The 26,455-nt window shown below is 43.0% G+C and overlaps 1 protein-coding gene across 10 annotated transcripts in view; it reads left to right on the top strand.

Moving 5' to 3' along the window:
- LOC139270224 (receptor-type tyrosine-protein phosphatase delta-like) overlaps nt 1-26,455 on the top strand; it is a 2,930,110-nt gene that overhangs the window by 2,766,597 nt on the left and 137,058 nt on the right. For all 10 annotated transcript variants that reach the window (XM_070888421.1, XM_070888423.1, XM_070888432.1 and 7 more), the window contains 2 exons: nt 12,550-12,806; nt 13,680-13,770. In XM_070888421.1, the coding sequence (XP_070744522.1) occupies nt 12,550-12,806; nt 13,680-13,770 (348 nt within the window). The remainder of the gene's footprint in view (nt 1-12,549; nt 12,807-13,679; nt 13,771-26,455) is intronic.

Here is a 26,455-nt window from a genome sequence, read left to right on the forward strand (position 1 = left end):
TATTCCACTAAAAGCCAAAAACAAGCAAGCTAATTATGGGGCATCGTGGATGAATAAAGAACTAAAGAGAAAATTTAATCGAAAGAAAAATGCATATAAGAGGTTCTTAAATACGAAAGGAGAGGAGGGGAAAAGGGAATATGAAGAACTTAGGAGAGAAGTTAAAGAAATCCATCAGGAAGGCAAAGAGAAACTACAAAATCAAAATATCAAGGAATGTAAAAAGAAATAATAATGTGCTCTACAGATACATAAATAACAAAGGAAAATTAAAGTAGGGATAGGTCCACTAAAGGATGAGCAAGATCAACTTGCAGGTAATGACAGACATGGCAGAAGTATTGAATATTCACTTCGCCTCAGGTTTTGCTGAAGAAGATAACGAAATAGGCACTTCACTCGAGAATGAGCTTAAAAAGAATATTAATACTTTGGGATAGAAAGGGAAAAATAATTAGCAAACTAGCAAAACTAAAAGAGGATAAAACCTCAGGTTTTTTTGCACACGCATTCTCATGGAAAATACGGAGGCGATACAGAGGCACTAGTTTTTATATACAAGTTCCGTGGAAGAGGGGATAGTAATAGAGGACTGACGGGCAGCTAATGGGCCCAAATTTGGCCCTCCGTTTTTTTCAGCGCACCTCCGAGCCCCCCGCCAACATTTTAGATCAGAAGCAGCGGCAAAAAAAATACTTGCGATCATGGCCGATTCTTGGGCCGTCTGTGGAGCTGGCATGGAACAAAGAGAGGGGGCAGAGCAAGTGCTGAAAACAGTGTCCGGACCTCTGAACATGCACGCTAGAGTCTGCGCATATGTTCAGTAGCTCCTGGCAAGCCGCTTCTGCAAACGTGCGCTGCAAGCTGTGTGGGAGGGCCCGAAGCATGCCGTCCCTAGCCCTGGCTGAATGGGCTCCCTCATTGGCGGCCCACTGCGTTCCCTACGGTCGGACTTCTATTTTTTATTTGTTATTTACTGATTGATTTTGGTGCTTTAGGTGCAGGGTTCCTTCTATTTTTTTATTTGTTATTTATTGATTGCTTATTACTTTGGTCGGTGCTTTTAGGGCAGAGTTCCTTCTATTTTATTTGTTTAATTAATTGCTTATTACTATTGTGCTTTGTTTGGTGCTTGGTGGTGCTTTAAATGTAGTTACTTGTCCGATTCCTCAACTATAAGTAAGGTCTTTCTGTGCGGACAAAAGTGGACACATACGCTGCCCGAAGTTAGTTTAGTACAACTTTTTTCTGGCCAAATTGGCATATATGGTGTAAGTGGCTGGGAACGCCCCCTTTTGGGGAAAAAAACTGACCGAACAAAAATCCTAACTAACTCACTTACACTGGCGCAAATTAAATGGCTATATTTGCAACTAAAAAGATACACCAGAAAAATCAAGTTACACCAAAAAAAACAGTGCAACTCATGGGGAAATTTGGGCCCATAGTTTCTAGACTCGAAAAGGAAGATAGAACAAAACCTAGGAACTACAGACCAGTCAGCTTAATGTCAGTGGTAGAAAAGATACTGGAATCTATACTAAAAGCAGTGTTAGAAGAGCATATATTTAAAAATAGTCAATAAGGAATCCGAAAAGCTAAGTCATGCTTAACATAGAATCATAGAAACATAGAAATTAGGTGCAGGAGTAGGCTATTCGGCCCTTCGAGTCTACACCGCCATTCAATAAGATCATGGCTGATCATTCCCTCAGTACCCCTTTCCTGCTTTCTCTCCATACCCCTTGATCCCCTTAGCTGTAAGGGCCATATCTAACTCCCTCTTGAATATATCCAATGAACTGGCATCAACAACTCTCTGCAGCAGGGAATTCCACAGGCTAACAACTCTCTGAGTGAAGAAGTTTCTTCTCATCTCAGTCCTAAATGGCCGACCCCTTATCCTAAGACTATGTCCCTTGGTTCTGGACTTCCCCAACATCGGGAATATTCTTCCCGCATCTGACCTGTCCAGTCCCGTCAGAATCTTATACGTTTCTATGAGATCCTCTCTCATCCTTCTAAACTCCTGTGTATAAAGGCCCAGTTGATCTAGTCCCTCCTCATATGACAGTCCAGCCATCCCTGGAATTAGTCTGGTGAACCTTCGCTGCACTCCCTCAATAGCAAGAACGTCCTTCCTCAGATTAGGAGACCAAAACTGAACACAATATTCCAGGTGAGGCCTCACGAAGGCCCTGTACAACTGCAGTAAGACCTCCCTGCTCCTATACCCAAATTGCCTCGCTATGAAGGCGAACATACCATTTGCCGCCTTCACTGCCTGCTGTACCTGCATACCAACCTTCAATGACTGATGAACCATGACACCCAGGTCTCGTTGCACCTCCCCTTTTCCTAATCTGCCACCATTCAGATAATATTCTGCTTTCGTGTTTTGGCCCGCAAAATGGATAACCTCACATTTATCCACATTATACTACATCTGCCATGCATTTGCCCACTCACCTAACCTGTCCAAGTCACCCTGCAGCCTCTTAGCGTCCCCCTCACAGCTCACACCGCCACCCAGTTTAGTGTCATCTGCAAACTTGGAGATATTACACTCAATTCCTTCATCTAAATCATTAATGTATATTGTAAATAGCTGGGGTCCCAGCACTGAGCCCTGCGGCACTCCACTAGTCACTGCCTGCCATTCTGAAAAGGACCCGTTTATCCCGACTCTCTGCTTCCATCTGCCAACCAGTTCTCTATCCACGTCAGTACATTACCCCCAATATCATGCGCTTTGATTTTGCACACCAATCTCTTGTGCGGGACCTTGTCAAAAGCCTTTTGAAAGTCCAAATACACCACATCCACTGGTTCTCCCTTGTCCACTCTGCTAGTTACATCCTCAAAAAATTCTAGAAGATTCGGCAAGCATGATTTCCCTTTCATAAATCCATGCTGACTTGGATCGATCCTGTCACTGCTTTCCAAATGCGCTGCTATTTCATCCTTATTGATTGATTCCAACATTTTCTCCACTACTGATGTCATGCTAACCAGTCTATAATAACCCGTTTTCTCTCTCCCTCCTTTTTAAAAAAGTGGTGTTACATTAGCTACTCTCCAGTTCATAGGAACTGATCCAGAGTCAATAGACTGTCGGAAAATGATCACTAATGCATCCACTATTTCTAGGGCGACTCCCTTAAGTACTCTGGAATTCAGACTATCAGACCCCAGAGATTTATCGGCCTTCAATCCCATTAATTTCCCTAACACAATTTCCCGCCTAATAAGGATATCCTGCAGTTCCTCCTTCTCACTAGATCCACTGTCCCCTAGTACATTCGGAAGGTTATTTGTGTCTTCCTTCATGAAGACAGAACAGAAGTATTGGTTCTGGGACCTACATTTGTCTTCACTAATCTTTTTCTCTTCACATATTTAGAGAAGCTTTGTGTAGTCAGTTTTTATGTTCCCTGCAAGCTTCCTCTCGTACTCTATTTTCCCCCTCTTAATTAAACCCTTAGTCCTCCTCTGTTGAATTCTAAATTTCTCCCAGTCCTCAGGTTTATTACTTTTTCTAGCCAATTTATATGCCTCTTCCTTGGTTTTAACACTATCCTTAATTTCCCTTGTTAGCCACGGTTGAGCCACCTTCGCTTTTTTATTTTTACTCCAGACATGGATGTACAGTTGCTGAAGTTCATCCATGTGATCGTGAAAAAATGTTTGCCATTGCTTATCCACCGTCAACCCTTTAAGTGTCCTTTGCCAGTCTATTCTAGCTAATTCACGCTTCATACCATCGAAGTTACCTTTCCTTAAGTTCAGGACCCTAGTTTCCGAATTAACTGGGTCACTCTCCATCTTAATAAAGAATTCTACCATATTATGGTCATTCTTTCCCAAGGGGTCTCGCACAACAAGATTGCTAATTGGTTCCTCGATATATTGGTCTGGAAAACCATCCCTAATACACTCCAGGAAATCCTCCTCCACCGCATTGCTACCAGTTTGGTTCGCCCAATCAATAGGTAGATTAACTAACCTGATAGATTAACTAACCTGATAGAATTCTTTGAAGAGGTAACGGAAAGAGTAGACAAGGGTAATGTCGTAAATGTCATATACTTGGATTCTCAAAAAGCCTTCTTTAATTATCACATCATGACAAAGGTTAGGGCATGTGGAGTCAAAGAACAAATGGCTGAATGAATAAAAAAATTGGTTAAAATAGAAAACGGCATGTAGGGATAGAGTATTTATTCAGATTGGAGGAAGGTTGAAAGCAGTATTCCACAAAGATCAGTGCTGGGACCACTGTCATTCATAATTTACATAAATTATTTGGATTTGGGAACAAGTAACTCAATATCAAAATTTACAGATGATACCAAACTGGGGGTTGTAGCTAACACTGAGGAAGAATGCAGAATAATTAAAGAAGACATCAGAAAACTTGCAGACTGGGCAGTTAAGTGGCAAATAACTTTAACATAGATAACTGTGAAGTGATGCACTTTGGTATGAAAAATAGAAATATCACTTATACCTTAGAAAATAAAAAACTGAAAGGGGAAGAAGAGCGAAGGGTTCTAAAGGATACAGGTGAACAAATCATTAAAAGCAGCATCGCAGGTCAGCAAAGCAATTAAAAATGCTTAAAAAAAAGCACTGGGATTTATTTCTAGTGGTATAAAATTCAGAAGTAGTGAAGTCATGCTAAACTTGCATAAGACCCCAGTCAGGAACTGTACTGAGCACAGTTCTGGTCTCCATGCTATAAACAGGACGTAGAAGCATTGGAGAAAGAGCAAAAAAGATTTACAAGGATGGTACCAGAACTGAGAGATTACAGCTATTGAGAAAGATTGAAGAGGTTGGGGCATTTTTCTTTAAAAAGGAAACACTTAGAGGTGACCTGATAGAGGTTTTTACAATTATGAATGGGTTGGACAGGGTAGATGTGGAGAAAATGTTTCCACTTGTGGGAGAATACAAAACTAGTGGCCATTAATACAAGATAATTACTGATAAATCCAATAAGGAAATTAGGAGAGATTTCTTTACTCAGAGAGCGGTTGGAATGTGGAACTCACAACCACAGGAAGTGGTTGAGGCAAATAGCTTAGATGCTTTCAAAAGGAAACCAGGCAAGTACATGAGAGAAAAGGGAATAGAAATATATGCTGAAAGGCTGAGATGAGGTCGATGGAATGGGAACAGACTTGTGTGGAGTATAAACACCAGCACAGACTCAGTGGACCAAATGGCCTGATTCTGTGCTGTATATTCTGTGTAATTCCATGTAAGATATATTTTTATTGCTTAGTTTGTTCAATGGTTGCATGCTGAGAGTTTTTGTGTTAAGTCCCTGGTTCAGTATTTTAACATCAAGCATTTAAAGCCAATCTAATGTGAAACTTTTGGGTCCAAATCACACTACCAAGCTAGTGACAAATCCATGAATGCATTTACATGAATGCCTGAAACAAAAAGCAGCAAATGCTGGAGACTCAGCATTTGTGGAGAGCACAGACAAAGTAAGGTTGCAGGTGTGGGCCCTTGGTCAGAACCTGCCCACATCTGAAACATCAACTTGCCTGTCCTCTCCAATGATGCGGACTGACCGGTTATGTGTTCCTAGCAGTTTCTGTTCCTGCTTCAGATTTCCGTTTCCAGCATCTGCAGTTTTTAAACGTTTTTTACGAGTGTCTCTGTCAGTCTGCTGTCTTAATAAAGGAATTAAGCACTGCAATAAAGTAGCAAACAGAAGAATCTCAAACAAACTTGTTCATTACTATTATCACAGAGTCGGGGGAATTTTAGCCGAAAAAAGCAGACAGGTTTGGGTCGGGTGGGTAGTTAAAAGTGTAAAAATCTGAATCCCAACCTGAACCTGCCTCCAATCCAGCAACGTCCGGTAGTAACGGAGCGGGACAGGGTCAGACAGACAATCCACTGACAGGAGGCGGCTCATCTATTTAAATATTTTAATGAGACTGGAAGCCTCTGCATCAACCTCCATTTTGAATTTAACTTCAGCTGGTCAGGTTTTGCACACCTTGTGAAAACCACCAACGACTGCAAGGCAAGGCCTGCTGAATCCAGGAGGTGAGTGCCTTTAAACTAAACTCCTGGATCCAGGGCTCCTAACTAACCCACCCCTGCGATCTGAACCCACCCACACAAGGCCTCTGATCCCACCACAAGGCCTTCCCCAGCCCCCAGGCCTCTGATCCACTACAAGGCATTCCCCCCTCCACCCCCCCCCGCCCCCGCCCCCCGGTTATCAATCCCCACCACATGGGACTTCCACCTGCCTGTTCTTCCGGCCCTCCCCGTGCTGCTCCTCCGGTCCCCAATCATGTCAGACCACCCCACTCCCGCTCCTCTAGCTGGCCCACGATGTTCCAGAGAACCCCCTCTCACCCCGTGCTGGTCCCGGCCTGTGATCACCATGTTCTGGATTTCCCTCCCACACACATTCACTCTCCTCCCCTCCATACTGGTCCTGGCCGGCCTGCGGCTGTGATATTCCCACGCGACTCCTCCCTCCCTTATGTCTGCAGCCTAGCGCCACAGGCCTACCCACCCGGAGACAGCCAGGCTCTCAAGCTGATTCAAATCAGGCCCTGCCGTTAAAGTCGGCAGGGTCTGCGGAAACCCGTGCTCCCAGGTTTCTTGCCTGCCTTGGTGCCTCGCCCCCCTGCCCTGCCCCCGCCCCCGTCTTTGACCCATTGAACACTGTTCGATCTGCCATGGCAACCCATATGGTAGATGGAGTCTGTTATCTCCACAAGGCATTTAAGTGCAACAAAAGACTGGCCTAATTTTACCCTTGAAATTTAGAAAATATCGAATGCAGCAATGAGCCCCTCAAATCAGATATTGCTTCTCCGCCCTAAAATCTTTCACAAGGATCAGTGGAGCAGGGAAGGTTTAGCTGCAGCTACATTCGGATTTATAGCTTAGCTGTACCCTTGAACATACAAAACTATCTTGATATATAGTATACCTTAAAAGTTGAGTTATGGTTTAGATAAACTTCGTTTCATTTTTTTTAAACTGCCTAGGATATTTAGGAGCTGGAATTCCTGCCCTCGATACTTTTACCAAAAAAGTCATTGCAAGTACAAATTGGGAAATCCTGTTTTGTACTCATGCCAACATTTTTACTTCAGCGCTCAACCACAGAAATGCAACCTCTTCGTGTCCCCTCTGTAAGCATGAACCCATACGCCTGTCTGTATTGTACTCCAGTCCGACTGATGTTCAAAGAAATTTGTCAAATTGTTTTTAAACCTGTGTGAAATTGTATTTTATTTGGACATTTTCCTTTCCCCTGTTAAGTGCAAGAATATAAGGAGGTTCATCTAATCCAACTCAGCCTCTCGTTTATCATTCTTCATCAGCAGCACCATTTCCATCACTCTTGTGGCTGAGCACCAAGCCTGCATTCCCTGGTTACTTATAAATATCCTTTTTGAATGCTCCAGTACTCAACATTCCCTGTGCAAAGTAGCAGTCTGTTCAGTACACTTAAACCTGAGTTTCGAGAAATTACTCAAGTTGCATTTGGCCTGTACATACGACAGCTTATGATAATATCTTCGTTCTTCTCCTTTCCCTCCTTTGAACAAAGTAATAACCAATTAATTCCCATCATGATATTAAATGTTCCCTCCCTTTTCTTTTTTTAATGGGAACAGATTGAGTTCTCTTTGTCTCTTTGTAATTTTATGAACCAAGGCCCAGAATTGTCCTTAATTTCTTTTGAATCTTGTTTACTGCCGCTGTCATTTTAATCAGTCACAATACAATCTCACTGCACTGATATTTTTATACACTGTCAGTCTCACTCCCCGAGAGTCGAGGCATTTTTATGTTAACGCTCCATGCACTCCAGGTTCTGGGGGAGCAGCAACCAAAAATGTCTAAGGGGGCTTGACAAGGTAGATACAGAAAGGATGTTTCCCCTCGTAGGGGAATCGAGAATGAGGGGACATAGTTTCAGAATAATGGGTCGCCCATTTAAAACGGAAATGAGAAAGAATTTTGTCTCTCAGAGGCTCGTGACTCTTTGGAATTCTCTACCCCAGAGAGCTGTGCAGGTTAGGTCTTGGAATATATTTAAAGTGGAGATAGACAGACTTTTGAGCGATAAGGGTTATGGGGAACGGGCAGGGAAGTGGAGTTGAGGCCAAGATCAGATCAGCCATGATATTATTGAATGGCGGAGCAGGCGCGAGTGGCCAGATAACCTACTCCTGCTCCTGTTTCTTATGTTCTTGTGACATTCCCTCATTCTTTTATTCAATCTACCAGTGGTCTCCTATAGACCTATATTGGAGGAGTTTCTCTGTGTATGCATGAAATGTACTCTAAAATGTCAACGTTTCTTATGCTCAATGTTCCATAACCATCTTGCACTAGTTAAGCTAGCCGTACCTGTTGTCCCTTTTTTTTGCTATTTCAACTGATGTGCGTTGCTAGTATGAGTACTGATGCACATCCAAATGTTGAGCTCTGTTGCAAATCTGTGTAGTGGACGTTGAAACTGAGCTGGCTCCGTGTATCGGCGGTGCTCGTGTCCTGACACCGTTTTACCGTCACCACAGGCATATTGCAGCACTGAACCAGCTCCACACGTTTCGCAGGCTAACAGTGGAGGTTGGTGCTCCAACAGCAGCGCCAGATCCATGAAAAAGTGGGTCTGTATCATCATTGGCTGAATGCACATTGGTCTGATTTTACCTGTGGGTACTGTCCAAAGGGTCAAGAGCCATGTGCCTGCAGGCAGCAGCACTCTAACAAAGTAGCAGTACCCCTGTGTCCGGTACGTCCACTTGCACATCGTGCCAGTCTATTTGCCTCGACAGATTCATGCCACAGAATATGACGACAGCTTCAGTACAGAAAGCAAAATATGCGGGTGCTGGAAATCTGAAATAAAAATGCTGGAAATACCCAGCAGCTCAGGCAGCGTCTGTGAGGAGAGAAACAGAGTTAACGTTTCAGGTTCTTCTGTTTTTGTGATACCTTCAATGTTAGGCTGATATTGGACTCAAGTTTGTTTTCTGCTGTACCTGATTTAGCAACGTGCCCCTCATTCTATAAAAATATTCTGAGCACGTATGTTAACATTATTTATCTCTCCAGTTATAAATTCCTGTGGATCTTTTTGCACTGTATCCTTCTGTTTGCCCACATGATATGATCTTTACCTCCAGATTTAGACTTTTTACATTCCACGTTGTCCATTAATAAATCTGAACATCAGAGAGTCGAGGATAGATCACTTGGGGATAGACGGTCTCAGTGTTACTGTGGATAGCTATCCTGTTTACTGTTACCAGATACCTCACTATGCAATTAACAATTTCCTTCCGACTCCATGAGCCTTTTGTAATGTATTTGCTTCATGGGTTCTTTGCTTAAGAATTCATAGCAACACATTGCTATTAAGAACTAGTTGGTTTATCAGCAAAGGTTTAACAATCACACTACACATTAAGAGTTCATCCCCCAAGCTCACAACCACATGCCTCATCGTGGATCCCCTGAACCCAACTGACTGGGGTTTTATTGAATCATGTGAACATCATGTGACTGGCTAAGCCACTCACAATTCAACAGCTCTACAACTAATTAAAGTTGAAACACTAGTGCCCTCTTATTAAAGGAAGGCACCAAAACTAACACAATAAAAAAATTAAACTTTTGACAGTAAACTAATTCAAATTAAAATTTGGTTGCCAGGGGTGATGATGCACTCCAGTCCCTCCGGCGCCCACCTCTCGCGGAAGGCTGCGAGCGTACCGATGGACACCGCATGCTCCACCTCCAGGGACACCCTGGCTCGGATATAACCACTAAAGAGAGGCAGGTAGTTGGGCTGAATGACCCCCTCGACCACCCGCTGCCTGGACTGGCTGATGGCCCCCTTGGCCATGCCCAGGAGCAGTCCTACGAGGAGGCCTTCGATCCTGCCCACTCCCCTCCGCACATGGTGCTCAAAGATCAGGAGTGTGAGACTGAAGTGCAACCAGAATTTGAGGAGCAGCCCCTTCAAATATTGGAAGAGGGACTGCAACCTCACACATTTAACATAGACGTGAAACATGGACACCTCTAGACAGTAGAAATTATAAGCGGCCTGGGAACCGACTTAAAAACTTATTGCACGGGACTGCTCTGTGCAACACCCTCCAGGTCAAGTCTCCAATAAATAAAGGGAGGACTCCCGCATAGAGAACACTCCATTGGGGACCCCCACCTCCTCCGGATGGCAAGATGGTGCGCCACGGCGTGTCCGGACGGCAGACGAAGATGACTAAGTGGAGCGTTTGCAAGAGCAGCCCGTACAGGAATCCCCTCCGCGCAGAACTGAAAGGTACGGAGGAGATTTCCCGGAAGAGGCTCCCGAGGGAGGTTTCAGGGCTTGGCGACGATGATGAATTCCATCCGGACCGGGGTCAGTTCGGATGTTATCGCCCCACGTGCTTGAGCATCCTTGACACACCTAACGGAGTCAAGGCCCAGTGCTGTTTTTAGTGACTCGATGGCATTGGCTGGACGTTGGCCCAGGATAGGCGTCATGCCATCTCCTCAGGCGCCATTCAGCCCGCTCCTCCGCCATCGAATAGATCCCTGACCCTGTTCACCTTGTGAAACAGCCCTCCGGTCTGCCTGCCACCTAAAACCACACTCGTGGAGGTACGGATTCCTAAGCAGCAGCTCCCGAAGGATAGCCGCCACTCCAGACGGGGGAGAACTGCGCTTGATGGCGACTCTGTTCCAGACCCTGATGAGTTCCTGGTAAAAGACAGGTCCGGATGCCTCCCAGGTTCACAAACAGGAACTGCGTGTCATAATTGAGGCAGTACTGTTGACGGAAAAAATGCGGCGCCAGCGCACATCATCTAGGAGGATGCTCAACGTACAGGTATCTCTGCAGGGTTTGAAGACGGGAAGTTGTAAGCTGGGTGCTGACGCACACCAACGCCTGACCACCCTCCCTAAGCGGGAGACTCAGAACTGCAGCAGAGACCCAGTGCTTCCTGTTGTCCCAGAAGAAATCCACCAGCTCTTCTGTATCTTGGCGACAAACGCAGGGGAAGGGGTCAACGTGACTCAGCAGCTCTACAAACCTGTGAACATACTCACAGATGCATACATTCCACTTTTGAACTAGCCAGAATATTCTTGCTATATAACCTTGTCACCTGCTTGCTGAAAGTCAGCATGTACAGTATTCACCACATACTCTTCATTCACTGTCTCTTGTTATATTTGTGCAGAATTAATACAAATGTTACAGTCAGTAACCTGACTTCCTTAAACCCATATCAGCTTAGAATCATATGATTCCAAGCTAATATGGGTTTTGGAAAGCCAGGTCACTTGAATCCATTACTCTCTCTCTCACTAAATGCCTTTTGGATTGGTTTCTGCAGGTGAGACTCCAATGTTATTTTTCCAGTACAGATATAAAAGCTGACCAGCCAGTAATTCCCTGGATCTAGCTTCTGACGTATTAAAAGTCAGGAAAGCATCAGCCCTTCTCCAGTCCTCTGGTATCATCCATCTCCACAGCACTCACACCCCCTACTTATACCCTCATTTATTTAATTATTCCCAGCCATTGCAGCCGATCCTGATGTTTGAGGAAGGTTCGAGCCTCTGGTTTTATTAATGACCACTTCTTTTCTGATAACTATTTGCTTCATCAATTTGGGCGCCTCCCCAGCCTTCCGGTTACTGGATTGAAAATACTATCAAGTGTTTTCTCTTGTGGTTTAAAAAAAAGTAATTTGAAAGTTTTGATTTCTCCACTCTCCCACCTCTGTTATCTGCAGCAGCTATATAATATGTTCCCCAGGACATATCAGAGTTCCATTTTTGTGAATGAGCAACAAGTTTAAAAAAAAAATCAAATTAAAGAAGAAGCACTGGGTAAATGCGACTGGAATACTTGTTGCAAACAGTTCCATTTTTCTGAAATTGCGGCCTCTCCGGGTGTGTATGATGTGTGGACCCGAAGAGGCCTCGCAAATGCCAGTTCATGGCATGCACTGCGCATGCACCGAGAATCAGCTTTTGCAATCTGTCATAATGCCTGGGAGAAGGACATTTGTGGGGCAGAGATTGGGCTAACACCTGCCCAGTGAATGTCCTTCAAACTCTTAAGTCTGCTAAAAGCAGGTATATTGCCTACTTTTACCAGTGTAAGAGTTTTAAAACATAGATTAAATTACATTTTATCATTAATTTTTATATTAAAAATCCTGGTGTGAAATGAGCATTAATCCTGGTGTGAAATTAATCGTCCGGTTTTAATAAATCAACACAACTACAGCAAATTAAATGCTGGAATAAGAACAGAAAAAGCTGGAAATACTCAGCAGGTCAGGCGGCATCTGTGGAAAGAGAAACAGAGTTAACGTTTCAGCTCAAGGATCTTTAGTCATAACTATTACTCTGTCAATTAAGATTTAATATTTTGAATTAATTGTAACCACCGGGTTATAAAGGAACTAATGGAGTTTTTTTCACCCCCCTGCTCCACTCCCACCCCCAACTGATTAGATCATCTACAACAATGACCATATTGAAGTGGATGGGAGAGCTACACAGAAGCTAATCACCAATTTAGACCCTGATACGTCGTATTCGTTTGTTTTGACCAACCGTGGAAATAGTGCAGGGGGACTGCAGCAAGTGGTTTCAGCACACACAGCGCCAGATCTGCTCCGCACCAAACCAGTCCTGATTGAGAAAACCAATTCTGATGGAATGCTAACCGTTGAGCTGACAGCAGTGCCAACACCACCAGCCCCAGTGAAGTAAGCAACAGTCACTTAATAACCTGCTCGTGTCTCTACTCACTGTTTCACCAGCATATTTTCCTCATGTTGAGTTTCACCATTTCCAAATCGATGGGTTTTTCATTTTTTCCCCAGCAAAATTGCAAACCCATGTACTCAGTTGGATATTCGAGATTCGATTGGATAGGCTGGGTTTGTTTTCTTTGGAACAGAGGAGGCTGAGAGGAGACCTTATTGAGGTGTATAAAATTGGGGTCTTGAAAGGTGCTATAGAAATGCAAGCTTTTCTTCTTTCTCTCACCCTGGGTTTGAAATGCTGCCTCGGGTTCACTGCTGTAGCCCCCACCCTACCCTGGCTGAAATGCCACTGAACAGCAAGAGGAAAGATTTTGGGAAGGAATTTCAGGCTGTGGGGCCTTGACAACAGAAAACTCTGCCACCATTGGTGGGGCAATGGTAAGGGGGTTTCAGAAGAGGTCAGAGTCAGAGGGATGGAGTGTTCTGGGCAGTGGAGCGGAGGGAATGCAGGGTGTTGGTAGAACTAGAGGAACTTAGAGAGGTAGGAAGGGATAAGACCATAAATGGATTTAAAAATTACTTCACTGGAAAAGAATATCTGGGAGGTGGGGGTGAAATGGGCTGAAGTTTCACTGTTGTCCGCTTTTGTGCTGCTGCCCAAGAAAAATTTCACTCCCAGTATTGAAAGCTCAGATCAGGTTGCTCGGGATGCCTCGGTTGTGAACAGTCTGCTTGAACCTGAGATCGTGGTGGGGTATATGTGCAGCGAATATCTGAATTTCAGAACAATGGCTTGCTTAAGAAAATTGTCTTGTCTAATTAGATGACACAAACATTTCTGACATTATTGCCAATTGCCTTTTTTCTCAACAGAGGCTACTATATCATTGTTGTGCCTTTGAAGAAAGCCCGTGGAAAGTTTTTCAAGCCCTGGGACAGTCCAGATGAAATGGATTTAGAGGAGGTATGTGTGCAGCTGCTTCACAGTTAAGTGGCTCATAACAGGCAAGGAAAACAATCGAAGCAATCAAGCTGTTTGTGTGTTTGTGTGCGGCAACTTTTCTTTGTATTCCTGTATATATTTTGCTATTTACTGAAATGAGTTCTAGAATTTAGGCTGGCAGCACCTTGTAAACCTTGCAAAATAGGAATTATATTTCACTGAACAGATTTTCCTTTTATTTCAATAAGAATGAGAAATGCTTATAATGAAACTAATAAATCAGAAGAACATGAAATAATTTGCATGTACTTTTACTGTCATCTGCACTGTAAAAAAAAAAAACCTGAGAAAGTAGGACAGAAAACCTTTTGGTCCCTGTTCCTGTAGCTGACTATGCATAATTTGCACACAGAGAGCTGTCTTAATTTAATTCTATCTCCCTAGAAGAGAAAATAACCATTGGTAACATTTTCAAGAAGAGAAAAGATTGTAAATTTGCTCCTAGTCTTATGAAAGGAAACTGCTAGACATCAGTCTTTTTAATATTACTGTCTACATTACAGTCAGCTGTGGCTCAGTGGGTAGCACTCTTGCCCTCTGAGTCAGAAGGTTGTGGGTTCAGGTCCCACTCCAAAGACTTGAGCACAAACATTTAGGCTGACTCTCCGATGCAGTGCTGAGGGAGTGCTGCACTGTTGGAGGTGCCATCTTTCAGATGAGACCTTAAACCGAGGTTCCGTCTGCTATCTCAGTTGAACGTAAAAGATCCCATAGCACAATCTTGAAGAAGAGCAGAGGAGTTATCCCAGGTGTCCTCGCCAATATTTATCCCTCAATCAACATCTAAAATCGATTATCTGGTCATTATCACATTGCTGTTTGTGGGAGCTTGCTGTGCGAATATTGACTGCTGCATTTCCTACACTTCAAAAGTGTATCATTGCCTGTAAAACGCTTTGGGATGTCTGGTGGTCATGAAAAGCGATTTATACATGAAAGTCTTTCTTTTCTTTCTTTATGCAACTCTGACCTGTTACGTTGCACAAATCAGTAACCCAGTGTTACTAGCAGGACTAAACTATCGTGTTTCACAGACTATTTGATCATTATGTTAAAAAGATTATTTGCTGCGAGTTTATTTCATACTAAAGAAAAACTAAGAAGTCAACAAATGTGCATTCTGTTAATCAGACCTGCTCATTCCACAACTATATACAATTTACTCTGTTGTAGACTTTACCCCATCCACTTAATTTCCAAAGGGAAAGTTCTCTGATATCCAAAGGCAATTAATCAAATCCACAGAAAATTCATACCATCCATCTAACCTTGTTGTACTGCACTCCACAGATACCATTTCCAATAGCACAGCAACTATTCACATTTTCCAATCAGCTTTATCTTAACACTCTCAAATAAATGAGTTATAAACAGCATTAAAATAACATCTGTTGAAAAATCTAGGCTATTGTGTTCAATGGAGTACAGGCAACTCTCGATTATCCGTACATGGATGCAACGGGAAACCGTTGTAACGGCATTTAAAATTCCGTGTGTGTGTGACGTCACTTTGAAACTCTGATGTTCCTTTCGAATGTTGCCTGTTAAGCCTTGCTTTTAAGCGCTCTGTCTTGCCTCAACTCCTGCTGCTGCTCACACACAGGTCCACTGCCTCTCATAATTCATTAAAATGCCATGAACAGTTACAGGAAGTAATCAACAAGCCTAATGGTCTTTAGATCTCGAGGACTAGAATTCAAGGATTAGAAGATACGCTACAGCTATTGGTTAGAGCACACCTACAGTACTGTAAGCATTAACTGTAATGTCAACTCGCTCTAACAGAGAAATCGTTTACCCGGCATAGCCCAATCCCCGAGGGACCCGGGTAATCGAGAGTTGCCTGTATTTAATCATCCCAGTTTATACTTCCCTCAGTCGTGTACTTATTCAGTCCCTTTTGAAGGAGTTCAATCAAAATAGTGCCAACTGCTTTTGTTAGAAGACTATTCTACACATTCTTTACTACAAAAATTTCCTCCAATCTCTCATCACATTGTGTATTGTTAACGATAAACATCTGTCTTTTTTCTGTGATTGCTCTCAATAGACCATTTAAAACATCATTAATACCACTCGACATCTCACAGATGTGGATCGTGGGTCCTCTCAATTTTCCTTTCACTAAAATGAAAATAAGTTTAAGTCTGCAAGTCCCACATCATAACTTGGAGCCTTCCCCACTACCCCAATGCTCGGTGGCAATAGATTATGTGATTTATACCCTCATCACTGACCTGTACCAAGGTTAGAATGACTTATTTTGGCTTCTTATCAAATGTCCTTTTGGTGTCATCTAATATTTGATCAGCTTTGTTCATAACCACTTCATACTGACTAGAAACTTTCAGTAAATGGCTAATAATCAGACTCCAAAAATGTCCTCTCCTCCTCCATTACTAATGGACACTCTTTTGTTTTGTCCATCCATTTGCTGTTTCACGTTCCAGTGTGCAATATTTCACATTTGCGTATGTTGTAGTCGAACTGCCATTCTATAGTCCATCTGCTTAATTCATACAGACCCTTTTGAATGCTGTTTACCTCCCTTATATTTGTCACGTTGCCATATACCGAGATATCATCAGCAAACACTACAATATTGCAACACTTTCCTCCGCATTATGTAGGAATGTGGTGAGCAGCAGAGTCACTCAGAACAGATCTGTGCAGAACTCTGCTGTTCACTTTTAACTAGGTGGAGCTTTTTCTATTCATCATCACCTTTGCCTACATAGTACCACGCACGTTTTCATTCCAGCCAGCTAATTTGCCATTAACTCTATCAACCTTAACCCTCTTAAACATCTTACACGTGGAACGTTGTCAATAGCTTCCTTAAAATCAAAATAAATTTGGAGAATTCCAGTCGATTTATGAGGCACGGCCTATTAAATCTCTGCTGACCACCACTTATGACCTCTGCGCTCTTTAATTGAGCCTTGATAGCATCCTATATAAAACTTGATCATTTTCTTCACTATGGACGATCTATGTGGGTAGCACACTCACCTCTGAAGGTTGTGAGTTCAAGTCCCATTCCAGGAACTTGAGCATATAAATCTCAGCTGACATTCCCAGTGCAGTACTGAGGGAGTGCTGCACTGCTGGAGGTGGCGTCTTTCGGATGTTAAACCGAGGCCCCGTCTGCTCTCAGGTGGGCGTAAAAGATCCTATGGCACTATTTTGAAGAAGAGCAGGGGAGCTATCCCTGGTGTCCTGGCCAATATTTATCCCTCAATTAACATAACAAAAACAGTCATTATCACATTGCTCTTTCTGCGAGCTTGCTGTGCGCAAGTTGGCTGCCGTGTTAACCACATTACAACAGTGACTACATTCCAAAAGTATTTCATTGGCTGTAAAGCACTGTGGGGTGTCCTTTGGTCATGAAGGGTGCTATATAAATGCAAGTCTTTCTTTTTTTCTTTATTATAATTTTTATCTTCATACTCTACTTTTTTTTAAGTAGCAGGATAACATTCTCTCTTCTGTAGTCCTCAGCTAACTCCTAATCTTCCTATACAAACTTACTAGAGCCTCACATATTTTCTCCTTCATTTCTGTGAGGGCACTTGCCCAACTGCCTGTTGAACATTTAATTCTTAGGAGTTTCTTCAAAACACATGCTTTCGCAATGCCGACTTGTATCACAGATTGCTTGAGCCAAAATAACTGCATAGTCTTCATTTGTGAACAATGGATTTGTTTTAAGATATCTGCCATTTTGTGATACCCTGCAATATATCTTCTCACTGCTTTGAGTGACAGGAGCTAGGCATTCTAATCTCTTCCCGCTTGAGGCTTGTTAATTTTAGTCCTCCAGTTCTGTGATCAATGTAAATTACATAACGTGCTAATATCTGCATTATCGATGCCTTTCATCATTTTAAGGACTTAGATCACGTCTCCTCTCAATTTTCTTTTCTCCAGTGAGAACAAATTCTACCGTGCAGTATGACAAAAATCCTTTCTCGTTATACTCTGCCATTAATTTGCCATATTCTGCAGTTAATTTGGATTTTATACTTGAGCAGCTCTTTTTCCTTCTTTTTGTTCAGAGCTGCTTAAAAGAAATATTGTATTAGCCATTCTGTGCTAAATAGAATTCCTTTTAGCTAAAATCTATCAAATCTTTTCCTCTATGACCATTCCAGGGAGAAAATAATTACTCCTCCGTTTGATGTGTGCAATTGTTGGGGTCGAACTGGATTGATCCAGTTATGAAACATAGAAACACAGAAAGTAGGTGCAGGAGTAGGCCATTCGGCCCTTCGGGCCTGGACCACCATTCAATATGATCATGGCTGATCATTCACCTCAGTACCCCATTCCTGCTTTCTCTCCATACCCCTTGATCCCTTTAGCCGTAACGGCCACATCTAACTCCCTTTTGAATATATCTAACAAACTGGCCTCAACAGCTTTCTGTGGTAGAGAATTCCACAGGTTCACAATTCTCTGAGTGAAGAAGTTTCTCCTCATCTCAGTCTTAAATGTTTACCCCTTATCCTTAGACTGTGACCCCTGGTTCTGGACTTCCCCAACATCGGGTACATTCTTCCTGCATCTAACCTGTCCAGTCCCATCAGAAATTTATGTTTCTGTGAGATCTCCTCTCATTCTTCTAAATTCCAGTGAATATAAGCCTAGTCAATCCAGTCTTTCTTCATATGTCAGTCCTGCCATCCCAGGAATCAGTCTGGTGAACCTTCGCTGCACTCCCTCAATAGCAAGAATGTCCTTCCTCAGATTAGGAGACCAAAACTGCACACAATACTCAAGGTGTGGTCTCACCAAGGCCATGTACAACTGCAGTAAGACCTCCCTGCTCCTATACTCAAATCCCCTCGCTATGAAGGCCAGCATGCCATTTAGCTTTTTTACTGCCTGCTGTACCTGCATGCCTACCTTCAATGACTGATGTACCATGACACCCAGGTCTCGTTGCACCTCCCCTTTTATACTCTGTCACCATTAAGATAATAATCTGCCTTCCTGTTTTTGCAACCAAAGTGGATAGCCTCACACTTATCTACATTATACTGCATCTGCCATGCATTTGCCCACGCACCTAATCTGTCCAAGACCCCCGCAGCCTCCTAGCATCCTCCTCACAGCTCGCACTGCCACCCAGCTTAGTGTCATCTGCAAACTTGGAGATATTACATTCAGTTCCTTCATCAAAATCATTAATGTATACTGTAAATAGCTGGGGTCCCAGCACTGAACCCTGCAGCACCCCACTAGTCACTGCCTGCCATTCTGAAAAGGACCCGTTTATTCCCACTCTTTGCTTCCTGTCTGCCAACCAGTTCTTTATCCATGTCAATACATTACCCACAATACCTTGTGCCTTAATTTTGCACACTAATCTCTTGTGTGGGACCTTGTCAAAAGCTGTTGAAAGTCCAAGTACACCACATCCACTGGTTCTCCCTTGTCCACTCTACTAGCTACATCATCAAAAAACTCTAGAAGATTTATCAAGCATGATTTCCCTTTCATAAATCCATGCTGACTTGGACTGATTCTGTCACTGCTTTCCAAATGCACTGCTCTTTCATCTTTAATAATTGATTCCAACATTTTCCCCACTACCGATGTCAGGCTAACCGGTCTATAATTCCCTGTTTTCTCTCTCCCTCCTTTTTTACAAATTGGGGTTACATTAGCTACCCTCCAATCCATAGAAACTGAACCAGCGTCTATAGAATGTTGGAAAATGACTACCAAATGAATCCACTATTTCGAGGGCCACTTCCTTAAGTACTCTAGGATTCAGACTATCAGGCCCTGGGGATTTATCGGCCTTCAGTCCCTTCAATTTCCCTAACACCTTTTCCTGACTAATAAGGATTTCCCTTCTCACTAGACCCTCGATCCCTTGTATTTTTGGGAGGTTATTCGTGTCTTCCTTAGTGAAGACAGAACCAAAGTATTTGTTCAGTTGGTCTGCCATTTCCTTGTTCCCCATTATGAATTCCCCGGATTCTGACTGCAAGGGACCTACATTAGTCTTCACTAATCTTCTTCTCTTCGTATATCTATAGAAGCTTTTGCAGTCAGTTTTTATGTTCCCTGCAAGCTTACTCTCATACTCTATTTTCCCCCTCCTAATTAAATCCTTAGTCCTCCTCTGCTGAATTCTAAATTTCTCCCAGTCCTCAGGTTTGCTGCTTTTTCTGGCCAATTTATATGCCCTTCCTTGGAATTAACACTATCCCTAATTTCCCATGTTAGCCACAGTTGCGCCACCTTCACTTTTTTATTCTTACGCCAGACTGGGATGTACAATTGTTGAAGTTCATCAATGTGATATTTAAATGTCTGCCATTGCCTATCCACCGTCAACCTTGTAAGTATCATTCTCCAGTCTATCCTAACCACTTCACGTCTTACACCGTCGAAGTTTCCTTTCTTTAAGTTCAGGACCCTAGTCTCTTAATTAACTGTGTCACTCTCCATCTTAATGAAGAATTCTACCATATTATGGTCACTCTTCCCCAAGGGGCCCTGCACGACCAGATTGCTAATTAATCCTCTCTCGTTACACAAGACCTAGTCTAGGATGGCCTGCTCTCTAGTTGGTTCCTCTTGTTGGTCTAGAAAACCATCTCTTATACACTTCAGGAAATCCTCCTCCATAGTATTGCTACCAGTTTGGTTTGCCCAATCAATATGCAGATTAAAGTCACCCATGATAACTGCTATACCCTTATGGCACCCGTCCCTAATTTCCTGTTTGATGCCATCTCCAATCTCCCGACTACTGTTTGGAGGTCTGTACACAACTCCCACTAATGTTTTCTGCCCTTTGGTGTTTTGCAGCTCTGCCCATATAAATTCCACATCATCCAAGCTAATATCCTTCCTTACTATTGCGTTAATCTCCTCTTTAACCAGTAACGATACCCCACCTCATTTTCTTTCCTGTCTGTCCCTTCCTGAATATTGAATACCCCTGGATGTTGAGTTCCCAGCCTTGGTTACCCTGGAGCCATGTCTCCGTAATCCCAATTACATCATATCCGTCAACAGCTATCTAAGCAGTCAATTCATCTACTTAGAGGTTAGGGGAGGGAGAACACAGGACTATATTTCATTGCGAGAAGACTGGAGTTGGTTCCCTGCTGTCAAAGCACATCAGATTGGAAGACAGTTTAAGATTATCCCTTTTGGATGGGAGAGACATGATGGATGGTGTTGCCTTGCTGCGTCCCTTTCTGTGAACCACCAGGAATTATTCCTCTTTATTCTCTCTCGCCCAAGCATCAGTTATTTCAAGTTCCTATCTTCTTTGCCAGTAGATCAAATTCAAGTGGGTGGTATTTTTTATGAAGCTACACACGTTCTTATTAATTCAGTGATGTGTGATGGAAAGCATGTAGCCCTCGAGCCTCCCTCTAAAGACAACAGTAAATATCTCCCTTGGTAACATTTAATGTTCGGTGACAATTAACTGGAATACACTTCGCCTTTAAGTATGTAAACGTCTTCAAAGCTGTCTGTGTTTGAGCTATTGAGAGGCATCCATTGATCTCAATGAGTAACAGGAGGTGCGAGAAGCTTGAGGACATGTGTTAGCACTACAGCCTCCGAAGTGGCAACCCAGTTAAGGTGACAAGACCGATTGTGGTAATTACAGAGGAGTCTCCCTGCTGTCGACCACAGGGCAAATTATCGCAAGAATCCTCCTCAGTTGTCTCCTCTGTGGCTGAAGGACTCCTCCCAGAGTCGCAATACAGATTCCATCCACTTAGAGGCACAACAGATATGATTTTCACCGTGCGACAAATCCAAGAAAAATGTAGGGAGCAGCACCAACCTCAATCAGCTGTCCTCAAAAATTTAGCACCATCTTCCGCCTGCTTCATGATGACATGCAAGCCACGATCCTTACCAATGGATCCACCACAAACCCAATACAAGTGCAGATCGGAGTCAAGCAAGGCTGTGTCATTGCACCAACGCTCTTCTCAACCTTTCTCGCTGCAATGCTTCATCTAAACTCCAACAAGCTCCCCGTTGGAGTGGAGCTAATCTACAGGACGAACAGGAAATTTTTCAACCTCCGTCACCTCCAGTCAAGTACCAAGGTTGTCCCAACCTCTGTCATTGCATTACAGTACACAGACGACGATTGCGTTTGCACACACTTAGTGGCTGAACTCCAAACCATTGTCAACACCTTCACTGAAGCGTACGAGAGTCTGGACCTTACAGTAAACATCAATAAAGGTTCTCTACCAACCTGCCCCTGCCTCACAGTACTGGCCCCGATCATCAAATTCCACGACAAGACCTTGGACAGCGTGGGCCATTTTCCAAAGCTCGGGAGCCTCCCATCAGCGAGGGCAGACATCAATGACGAAACCCAACACCGTCTTCAGTGTGTCAGTGCAGCCTTAGGCCACCTGTGGAAAAGAGTGTTTGAAGACCAAGATCTCAAACCCAGCACCAATCTCATGGTCTACAGAGCAGTAGCCCTTCTATCTGCTTCAGACATGTGCACTATATACAGTAGTCACCCCAAAGCACTGGAGAAGTACCACCAATGCTGCCTCCACAAAATTCTGCAAATCCACTGGCAGGATAGGTATACCAACATCAGTGTCCTGTCTCAGGCTGAAATAGCCAGCATCGAAGCATTGGCCACGTTCAATCAGCTCCAATGGGTGAGTCTGCATGCCTGACTCAAGACATCCAAAACAGACACTCTACTCCGAGCTCTGTCACGACAGGCAAGCCCCAGGAGGGCAGAGAAAATGCTTCAAGGACACCTTCATAGCCTTGAAAAAATGTAACATCCCCACTGACTCTTGGGAATCCTTGGCCCAAGATCACTCAAAGTGGAGAAGCAGCATTCGGGAAGGTGCCGAACGCTTTGGATCTCCATCGGGAGCTCACAGAAGTCAAATACAAAGAGCAGAAGGAGCGTATGACTAACCAAGCACCCCAGCCACTTGTGACAGAGACTGTAGATCACACATTGGACTCATCAGCCATCTTAGAACTCATATTAGGGTGGAAGTAAGTCATCCTCGACTCCGGGGGACTGCCTAAGAAGTAGACTTCGCCTTTAAATATGTAAATGTCTTTAAAGCTGTCTGTGTTTGCGCTATTGAGAGGCATCCATTGATCTCAATGAATAGCAGGAGGTGTGAGGAGCTTGAAGGCATGTGTCAGCACTACAGCCTCCGAAGTGGCAACCAGTTAAGGTGCCAGGCACCTTTAAGTAGATTTGTGAAATTATTATAGAACAATAAAAGGAAAAGGTAGTATTTTTTATATAAATAAATACTTGCGAATAAGGCCATTGGAGCACATTATCCTGAAGCATTTTTGTTGAAGAACTTGAAAGGCAGACCTTTGTGAAGTAAAGACATTGAATTATCTTGTACCAGTTTGTTTGAAAAATATTCTGAAGTAAAGCTGTGTTCCCATCCAGAAGAATGTAAATATATGTGGATTCATGAATAATCACCATAATTAGAAATTGTAAGATCATTCCTCACCAATCAGGTCATGTAGTCTGTCAGTGTGAAATGCAGGTCTCGAATCTCAGAGATCCATGTCTGAGTCTAGACAAGCAGCAAAAGCACAACAGTGCTCAGAGTCTTTGGCTGCATATGCTGTTTCTTAGCAACAAAATATTCCTTTTATCAAAAAAAAGAGTGTAATTAAACCCAAGAGTATGTGCAGGCTGGCAGTGATGATTTTCACATGTTTAAATCAATGGGTATTACCGGACTGATGAGTAAACATTTAAAAGAAAACAACAATTTATCAAACATTCATACCATTTGTTTATGAGTTCTATGCTTCGGTCTTTAGGCTGGAGAACTGTTTTGCAGTTCAGTTACAATGCATGGTGGGAGGGGACCTCAACTATCAAAGCAGAGAACATGCAGAGATTCTGTCAATTAATCCTGATAACTTCAAGATTTTAAGAACATGAGGAATAGGAGCAGAAGTAGGCTATTTGGCCCCTCGAAACTGCTCCGCCATTCAATAAGATCGTGGCTAATCTGATCATGGACTCAGCTCCACTTCCCTGACCGCTCCCCATAACCCTTTACTCCTGTATCACTCAAAAATCTTGTCTATCTCCGCCTTAAATATATTCAATGACCCAGCGTCCATAGCTCTCTGGGGCAGAGAATTCCACAGATTTACAACCCTCTGAGAGAAGAAATTTCTCCTCATAGTTTTAAATGGGCGGCTCCTTATTCTAAGATTATGTCACCTAGTTTTAGTTTCCCAAATGAGTAGAAATATTCTCTCTGCATCCACCTTGTCGAGCCCCCTCATTATCTTATAAGCTTCAATAAGATCACCTCTCATTCTTCTGAACTCCAGTGTGTATCGGCCCAATCTACTACACCTATCCTCCTAAGTCAACCCCCTTATCTCCGGAATCAATCCAGTGAACCTTCTCTGAAACAGCCTCCAATGCAAGTATATCCTTCCTTAAATACGGAGACCAAAACTGCACGCAGTACTCCAGGTGTGGCCTCACCAATACCCTGTACATTTGTAGCAGGACTTCTCTGCTTTTATACTCCATCCCCCTTGCAATAAAGGCCAACATTCCATTTGCCTTCCTGATTACTTGCTGTACCTGCATACTAACTTTTTGTGTTTCATGCACAAGGACCCCCAGGTGTCTCTGTACTGCAGCACTTTGTAATTTTTCTCCATTTAAATTATTATTTGCTTTTCTATTATTTCTGCCAAAGTGGATAACCTCACATTTTCCAACATTATACTCCATCTGCCAAATTTTTGCCCACTCACTTAGCCTGTCTGTATCCCTTTGCAGATTTTTTGTGTCCTCCTCACAATTTGCTTTCCCACCCAACTTTGTATCATCAGCAAACTTGGCTACATTACACTTGGCCCCTTCATACAAGTCATTAATATAGATTGCAAATAGTTGAGGACCCAGCACTGATCCCTGCAGTACCTCACTATTCACTGTTTTCTCATTTATCCTGACTCTCTGTTTTCTGTTAGTTAACCAATCCTCTATCCATGCTAATATATTACCCCCAACCCCCGTAAGCTTTTATCTTGTGCAGTAACCTCTTATGTGGCACCTTATTGAATGCCTTCTGGAAATCCAAATACACCACATCCACTGGTTCCCCCTTATCCACCCTGCTCGTTACATCCTCAAAGAACTCCAACAAATTTGTCAAACATGATTTCTCTTTCATAAAACCATGCTGACTCTGCTTCACTGAATCATGCTTTTCCAAATGTCCCGCTACTGCTTCCTTAATAATGGACTCCAGTATTTTCCCAATGTCAGACATTAGGCTAACTGGTCTATAGTTTCCTGCTTTTTGTCTGCCTCCTTTTTTAAATAGGGGCTTTACGTTTGCGGTTTTCCAATCTTCTGGGACCTCCCCAGAATCCCGGGAATTTTGGTAAATTACAAACATTGCATCCACTATCTCTGCAGCTGCTTTTCTTAAGACCCAAGGATGTAAACCATGAGGTCCAGGGGAATTTTCACCTTTACTCTCTTTATTTTACCTAGTACTACTTCATCAGTGATAGTGATTGTATTAAGTTCCTCCCTCCCTATAGCCCCATGATTATCATTGAGTACAGGAGCAAGGATGTCTTACTATAGTTATACAGGGCCTTGGTGAGACTGCACCTGGAGTATTGTGTGCAGTTTTAGCCTCCTTATGTAAGAAAGGATATACTTCCCATTGAGGGAGTGCAGCGAAGGTTCACCAGACTGATTCCTGTGATGGCAGGACTGTCGTATAAGAAGAGATTGGGTCTGCTCGGGCTGTATTCACTAGAGTTTAGAAGAATGAGAGGGGATCTCGTTGAAACGTATAAAATTCTGACTGGGTTGGATAGACAGGATGCGGGGAGGATGTTTTCCCTGGCTGTGAAGTCTAGAACAAGGGGTCACAGTCTCAGGATACAGGGTTGGAAATTTAGGACCGAGATGAGGAGAAATGTTTTCACTCAGAGGGTGGTGAACCTGTGGAATTCTCTACCACAGAAGGCTGTGGAGGCCAAGTCACTGAATATATTTAAGAGGGAGATAGATAGATTTCTAGAACAAAAGGCATCAAGGGGTATGGGGAAAAAGCGGGAATATGGTGTTGAGATAGAGGATCAGCCATGATCATATTGAATGGTGGTGCAGACTCGAAGGGCCGAATGGCCGACTACTGCTCCTATTTTCTGTTTCTATCCATTATTGGGGTGTTTTTAGTGTCTTCTACTATGAAGACCAATACAAAATATTTGTTCAACATCCCTGCCATTTCCCTGTTCATTATTAATTCCCCAGTCTCACTTTGTCCGCTTTCAGTGTTGATTGAAATGATTTGCTCTGATTATTAGCGCTGACGATATATTCCAGTTGAAGTCACTCTATGTGATATTAGTAATGAATATATGTTTGTATGGAATTCTTCATTCTCCTATTTACACAAAGGTTAATTAATATGCCTTTGATAAAATAGTGAAGTCAATTTATACAAATACATTGATAACTAATAGAAAAGTAGAAAGACTTTCATTTATATAGCATCTTTCACAACCCCAGGACGTCCCAAAGCACTTTCCAACAAAAGATGTGCTTTCTGGAGTGTCGTCACTGTTGTAATGT

This window comes from Pristiophorus japonicus, chromosome 1 (genome assembly GCF_044704955.1).
Source record: "Pristiophorus japonicus isolate sPriJap1 chromosome 1, sPriJap1.hap1, whole genome shotgun sequence".
Lineage (NCBI taxonomy): Eukaryota > Metazoa > Chordata > Chondrichthyes > Pristiophoridae > Pristiophorus > Pristiophorus japonicus.